The 7,714-nt window shown below is 48.0% G+C and overlaps 1 protein-coding gene across 1 annotated transcript in view; it reads left to right on the forward strand.

The window, feature by feature from the left end:
* The window catches only part of TDRP (testis development related protein), a 58,026-nt gene extending 50,516 nt beyond the window's left edge, over positions 1-7,510 (forward strand). Inside the window, exons 4-5 of the mRNA XM_015419973.1 lie at positions 2,701-2,804; positions 6,991-7,510. Coding sequence (XP_015275459.1) covers positions 2,701-2,804; positions 6,991-7,342 — 456 coding nt within the window. The 3' untranslated portion in view covers positions 7,343-7,510. The remainder of the gene's footprint in view (positions 1-2,700; positions 2,805-6,990) is intronic.
* The last annotated feature ends 204 nt before the right edge of the window (positions 7,511-7,714 follow it).

The following is a 7,714-nucleotide window of genomic DNA, read 5'->3' on the forward strand; positions in this document are numbered from 1 at the left end:
GCCCCCCCCCCCCCCGTGTGGCAGGGACCATAGGTGTTATCTCAGATGCTCCCCTATCTGGTCGGGGCACCCATTGTTAAACCTTCTCTGCAAGTAGGAGGTGATCTGAAGGGGAATTGAGGGTGCATATCAGTCTTTTAGAATTTAGAGCTATCATGCATGCCTTGACTTTTATAGCCTTGTATGTCAAGTGTGAGTAAAGTGGGTACAGATCATTATTCCCTCTAAGCTGAGTTAGTGTGAGCTAGCTCACAGTTTTTTCACCTCTGGCTCACACATTTTTGTCTTAGCTCAGGAAGGATGGCTCCAGAGCAAACTAATTCATGCAGTAGCCAAATTGCTTGCTCACAACTTTAATGCCAGTCACTCACAAAGTAGAATTTTTGCTCACAAGACTCCACAGCTTAGAGGGAACATTGGTACAGATAGCTACAGACAGCACTACAGCAAAATTCTGCCTCAACAAATGGGGGCACAGGGTCCCTGGCCTTGTGTTCAGAGGCTTGTCACATATGGAACTGGGCTGTTCAGAGAAATGTGTCCCTCCAGGCAATTCATATTTCTGGCCATTCAGATATCACTGCAGACACTCTCAGAAGATCCAGGTCCATGAACCATGAGTGGAACTTGTCAGACTGCTATATCCTGCCTATTTTCTGCCTCTGGGGGTTCCCATCTTTGCTTCCCATTACGATGTGAAATGCCAGCAGTTCTGTTCCTTGGCAGCTACAGATCTGGAGTCCACTGGGGATGTGTTCCAGTTCAAGTGGTGAGGGGTTCTGTTCTACTCTTTTCCCACCATCCCTATTTTGACCCACATAGTAGCCAGACTCACAGCAGACCACTCCATATACATTTTGATAGCAGCTTTCTGGCCCCACCAACTCTGGCTCCTAATCCTCTGGGACCTGTCCAACAGCACCCATATCCCACTCCTAGAGATAGAGGGCTCCTTCCGTTAGGTCCTGTCCAATTTCACGATATCATGTTGCTGGACCTAACAGTCGAAAGGGTGGGTTTCCAGGGTTCTGGCCATCTAGAGTAGCTCAAGTCTTAATGTAATTCCATAAGCCATCTACTCACAGGTCATGTAAGTGGAGGAGGTTGATCCTCTGGGCATCTGAACAGGGGATATCACTAGAATCTTGCACACTGGCTGATATCTTATCTTACCTATTATCCCTGAAGCATTCTGAGTTGATGGTATCATCTATTAAGGTGCACCTAGCTTTGTTTTCAGCATTCTGTATGAGGTCTGCAATTACCCCTGTGTTTTCAAACAGTATGTCTAAAAGGTTTGTCCAACTTGTACTCCAGTACTCCAGCTGAGTTTATCCTTGGTTCTGTCATCACTGCTATATAAACCTTTTGAACCCACAGCCTCACATGACTTGTCATTCCTTTCATATGATAGATTTTCTGGTTACTATAACATCTGCCTTGAGGGTGGGAGAACTACAGGCTCTGTGGTGCGACCCTCCTTTTATAAGTTTTCAGCAGACAATGTTATACTTAGATCAAGCCTTACATGCCTCCCCAAGATGGTGTCAACCTTCCACCTTTTCACAGGACATCACTCTACCTGTATGTTTCCCTTCCCCATCAACAGAGATGGAAAGGAGCCTCCATACACGATGTTAGAAGGGTCCTTTTCTATTTGCAATGGACAAAAGACTTCCATAAAGATCAACATTTATTTGTATGTTTCACTGGCCCCAATAAGGATCAAGTGCCTTCATCCCAGACCCATTCACACTGGGTGGTGCTGGCTATTAAAAATGCATGATCCCATATCCGTTCCCTGTGAAAGGCTCATTCCACCAGAGCACAGGCTTCTTCAGCAGTTGTTTCAGGCAAGGTCTCCATCTCAGAGGTTTGCAAGGCGGCGGATTGATCCATGTTCTCCACCTCTAAGAAGCTTTACTCAATAGACATTGATTCCAGGAATTAGGTAGCTGTGGGGAAAGCAGTTTTACATAATTTATTCCCTTGCTTGGCCAAAGATCAGGTAAGCATGTTGTTCTGTCATGTGGGACTGCACAGAACCCACAAAGATGAAAACAGGGTTGCAGCTACCTGTAACTTTTGTTCATGTAGTGGTTTTCTGTGCAGGCACACATCCCTCCTTCCTTACCCCACTGGGGGTCTCTTCCTGCAGAGTTCACAGTTGGCTCCACAACAGTGAAGGGTGGACTAAGGGAAGGAGTGCTCCCACTCTTCAGGCATGTGTTGGTTTAGGCAGGAAGATCCAATGGGAGCCAAGGGGAGGGGGAGCACTCATAGTATTATAGTAAGTGCTGGAAGGCTAAGAAGTTTCCTCTGTTTAGCTAGCCTGCACATTGGCAGTCCCCATGTGTGCCTGGACAGAAGACCACTGGAAAACAGTTACAGGTAAGTGCAACCCTGTTTTTCCATTTATAAACTGATTAAGAATGAGTGGAACAATGTGGCTCTGCTCAGCAAGTTCCATTCTGCTTCATTCTCCTTCACGAAGGTAGATTACAGAAAGTGGAATGGATGCACCAGTGGAGGATATGTGTTATAATTGCAAAGTATTCCCTATAATAGTTTAAATATAATATGGGTTGTCTGGTAACCCCTCACTGTTACCTGCTTTAATTGGCTGAAATGCAAGATCGTTACGTATATTGGAATGCACAGTCATCTATTTTACATGCATACATTAATTTATTTTTATAGGTTCAAGGAGCAGGTTTTCGGGGCTGGAAAGAAGTAACCTCTATATTCAATAAGGATGATGAACAGCAGTTGCTAACAGGATGTAAATCTCCAAAATCTAAAGGGTATGTTATGGTGAGAAATTGAATAAACTGTGCATATGACAAAGGTTGAAGAAAGGTTAAAGCTAGGTGGTTGAGAGAGCAGTGGCTGATCAACTCCAAGTTTTCCTGGAGGATGCTTTTGTCCTTGATTGTTTCCAGTCTGGCTTCCGCCCTGGCCATGGGACAGACACGACTCTGGTCGTCCTTACAGATGACCTCCGTAGGCAGCTGGATTGGGGTGGGGCGGCGCTGCTATTGCTATCAGATCTAATGGCAGTGTTCAACCTGGTCGACTATGAATTGTTGACCCACCGCCTTGCCGACGTGGGAGTTCAGGGGACTGCCTTGCAATGGTTCTCCTCCTTTCTCCATGGTCGGAGACAGAGGGTGCCGCTTGGTGAGAGGGTCTCCTCGCGATACCCACTTGGTGAGAGGGTCTCCTCGCGATACCCACTTGAATGTGGAGTGCCGCAAGGGGCGATCCTCTTGCCAATGTTATTTAACATCTACATGCGCCCCCTTCACCCAGTTAGCCAGACTTCCCACACTGGAAAGGGCACCTTTGGTGCTGACCCAGAAAGTGAGGAGCCTGGGAGTAACACTGGATGCCTCTCTTTCTATGGAGGCCCAGGTTACAGCAGTTGCCAGATCTGCATTTTTCCATCTTAGGCAGATAAGGCTGCTGAAACCATATCTCTCCCCCAGGACTTAGCTACAGTCATCCATGCAATGGTCACTTCCAGGGTTGATTACTGCAACTCGCTCTATGTAGGCTTGCCCTTGAGGCTGACCCGGAAACTACAGCTGGTGCAAAATGCGTCGGCGCGCCTGCTGACATCGATGCCTATGTGGGCTCATATCTGGCAGGTGCTTCGCCAACTGCATTGGTTGCCAGTTGACTTCCGGATTCCCTTCAAGGCGCTGGTAATCACCTTTAAAGCCTTATACGGCCTGGGACCCACATATCTGAGGGACCACTTCTTTCCATATATGCCCTGAAGAGCGTTACATATTTGATACGGTCAACCACCAGTTGCTGACCCACCGCCTCGCCGACGCGGGAATTGAGGGACTTGCCCTTCAATGGCTTGCCTCTTTCCTACAAGGTCAGAGACAAAGGGTGGTGATAGGGGAACGGCAGTCCCAGAGACACCCCCTTGAATGTGGGGTGCCCCAAGGGGCTGTATTATCCCCGATGTTGTTTAACATCTACATGCGCCCCCTTGCCCAGATTGCCCGGAGGTTTGGGCTTGGGTGTCATCAATATGCGGATGACATCCAGCTCTATCTGATGTTGGGCGGCCGGTCGGACTCCAGCCCAGAAGATCTGCACCGGGCGTTGCAAGCCGTGGCTGGTTGGCTCTGACTGAGTCGGCTGAGGCTGAACCCGGCAAAGACAGAGGTCCTGGGTTTGAGTCGTTGTGGTTTGGGGTTGGGGCTCCCACTCCCGGCCTTCGAGGGGGCGCCTTTGGTGCCAGTGTCAGAGGTTAGGAGTTTGGGGGTGCTCCTGGACTCCACATTATCTATGGAGGCCCAGGTAGCAGCCACTACCAGGGTGGCCTTTTACCATCTTCGGCAGTCTAGGCAGTTGGTTCCCTTTCTCGACCGCGATGACCTAGCCACAGTGATCCATGCGATGGTCACCTCGAGGCTAGACCATTGTAACGCTGTCTACATGGGCCTGCCTTTGTCACAAATCCGGAAGCTGCAGCTGGTGCAGAATGCTGCAGCCAGGCTGTTGATGGGCCTTCCTAGGGGGGCACACATCCAGCCTGTGCTGAAAGCGCTGCACTGGCTGCCGATAGCATACCGGATTGGCTTCAAAGTGCTGGTTCTTACCTTTAAAGCCCTAGATGGCCAGGGTCCGACATACCTACGGGACCGCCTCTCCCCATATGTTCCCCAACGAGCACTACGGTCCGGGACTAAACATCTCCTGGTGGTTCCAGGTCCCAAAGAGGCCAGACTAGCGGCGACTAGGGCTAGGGCTTTTTCGGTGGCGGCTCCTACCTGGTGGAATGAGCTCCCAGAGGAGATCCAGGCCCTGCGGGACCTTGCACAGTTCCGCAGGGCCTGCAAGACGGAGCTCTTCCACCAGGCGTTTGAGTAGGAGCCGCCACGACTGTTACTATCTGTCTACGACTATTGCTATCTGTCCTAGCCCTTTATTTACGCCGTGAGCGCTAAAATGGTGGTACTGCGTGGAGCTGTGGCCACTAAGGATACCATCCTGATGACGTCATCTGTTCCCTTGTTAGATATTGTGGAGAGCACTTATGTTGTATTGAATGTTTTTAAAATGCAGTTTTAATGTTTTATGTATTGGGCATTTGATACATACATTGGGCTTTGCTCCACCTTCGGGGTCCCCTGGCTCCCAAGCCCCAGGAGACAACAACTCATACTGGGGGGGGGGATGTGTGTGTGAGAGGGACAGTGTCCATCCTTCACTTCACCTCGAGCCCTGCAGTAAGGCACTCCGGGGCTATGTGTTTAGAGTGGCAGAAAGAGACCCTCGCCGGAGGGAAGTGTGTTTGTGTTGCGGGGCATTCCCTTTTGAAATCAAGCCGTGGCGGGGCTTCACTCACCCTCCACCCGGCTGCCGCCAAGCCCGCTTTCCACATGCGGCGCTTCTCCCTGCCTGGCCACACGCCTGGCCCTGGAGGCCTGGCTTCACACTGTGGCGGTGAGGAGGGACATTTTTGGAGGGATCCCTCGCTCACAAAGTAGGATTTTTGCGCACAAGACTCCACAGCTTAGAGAAAGCATTGGTCAGGAGCCTGTCTCAGGATTTAGGTGGGGAGACTCTCTTGCCATGTTCCCCCCCTTCAAGTTAAAGCTGTCTACATCCCCAAAAGGGTGCCGTACTGGCAACTGAGGCAACATGGAAATGCATTTGACTTGAGTCATGAGTCACTGCAAAGAGAGGTGTGACCGGTGGCGGTGAAGGCCCTCCCTCGGGGAAGCTCTTTTGCTGAACCCAGAGCATGGGGGGGGGGCAGAAGGGATCCTCGCCTAGGGTGCAAAATAAGCTGGAGCCGGCCCTGATCAAGAGAGAAAGCCATTTTCAAGTAATTATGACAGGTCACAGTGGCTGAAAGGGGAGTGGGTGGGGAAGAGGAGCAGACCCAGCACCCGGCCAATGGCACGCGAGTACTCTTGAGTGGCGGCTGATGGGCCAATGGCTGAGGGAGTGCATTGCACAGCCAATGGGAGAGCTTCAAAGTGCCACCCGAAAACACAATTATTATATATAGAGATTGTGAACATGAAAGAGTGATTGTGACAACTATTAGTCATCTCAGAATTTCATAGGTCTTTGGGGGCCAGCTGTTGGTATACTGTAGACCTCTGCAGGGAGAGATCTGCCCTGGCCTTTTCATCCAGGAATGTCTCAGTGGTGTATGCCAGGAGTTACTCCCTCCTGCGAAGATTTTCTATGGTGCACTGATATAATTATCAGGATATTGTTGGCTGAGAGAGGAACTACAATGAGAGACAGATGTTACGAACCTCTTGCCCTAACTTGGTTTGTACTTCTTACTTGGTTTATTGCCTTGCCACCACCACATCTTCCTGCACATAATGTTGCATTCTGCCTCTCCCACATCTGTAAGGGCCAAACTAGACATAACGGCATCCTCATGCTTTCCATGAGGATGGCACTATCATTTGAAGTAATTTAAAAATGTTGTGAAGGCTGAGGCACTGTTATCCATCCTCCCCCTCATGCCCTATCAAATGGCAAAATAGGTGCCCCCCAATAGCTGTTTCAGCACTTGAAAAGGTGTGAAGGAGAACAAGAGCACCACACTGTAGACCTGATTAGGATTGGGCCCTCATGAGGTTTTTCAGTGACTTTATAATTGCTCAGCATCCTTGTGGCAGACATGAGGAATCTAAGGCACATTTCAACAACAAAATAAACTACTCAATCCTAGTAGAAGAGGGTCCATTGCGAATTACCCAGGATGGATCTTACCTGTTCTTACTCTGTCTCTCTAGTAACAATTCATAACCAAACGCTGAAGAAACAATGGTCAACTAAGATATGCACACACAAAAACTGGCCCCATCTTTTATTTCCCAGTGATGATTCATAGGGGTAATTTATAGTAATAAGATGTGACATTGTCTTGACCAAATATTCTTAAACATTTCTGTTGAAACAGGCGTTCAGATAACAGCATTTTTAATTGTTCTCTAGAACAAGTTTAAAATTAAAAGAGGACATGAAGTCCGAAAAGAAACCTGGATTTTGGGACAATTTGGTGATCAAACAGAACATCCAGTCAAGGAAACCAGATGAAATTGAAGGATGGGAGCCTCCACAGATTCCTGCCAGTGATTCCTGCCACCTCAGTGATACGGGAAATACTTTAAGTGACTATTCATCTTGGTCAGGCTGGGAAGATGAAACCAAAGGCTCCACAAAATATACAAACCTGGCAAGCTCAGCTAATAGTTCAAAGTGGAGTATCAAATCTGCAGGACGATTGGTTAGCATTCGGCGACAGAGCAAAGGTAATCTGACTGATAACTGGGAAGAACTAGAATGATACACAGAATGTGTAATGTTCCATACATATACAATAGGCAACGTGATTCATGTATGTCTTCAAATCAAAATCAAACCTACTTAATATTGTACCTTTTTACAGAGCTATTGTTCACCTTACTATAAATGTCCTGGTAGTTTGGTTTTCCACACTGACCAAAGCACCTGATTTGTGCCTTTATTTCACTCAGTTGTACTGGATAGTATCTTGGTTTGTTCTTTTTTTAAAAAAAAAATAGTGAATGTATACACCAGTTGAATAGTCAACTGCCTTACATAATTACTTCATTAGTCTGAAGTTCTGGATTTCCTAATGTTTGAATATTATAAATTTGTACTTTGAATGCTGTGCTAATTTGCATCTCACCATAGC

The sequence above is a fragment of the Gekko japonicus genome, unplaced genomic scaffold, assembly GCF_001447785.1.
Source record: "Gekko japonicus isolate JY-2015 unplaced genomic scaffold, Gekko_japonicus_V1.1 scaffold4571, whole genome shotgun sequence".
NCBI lineage: Eukaryota > Metazoa > Chordata > Lepidosauria > Squamata > Gekkonidae > Gekko > Gekko japonicus.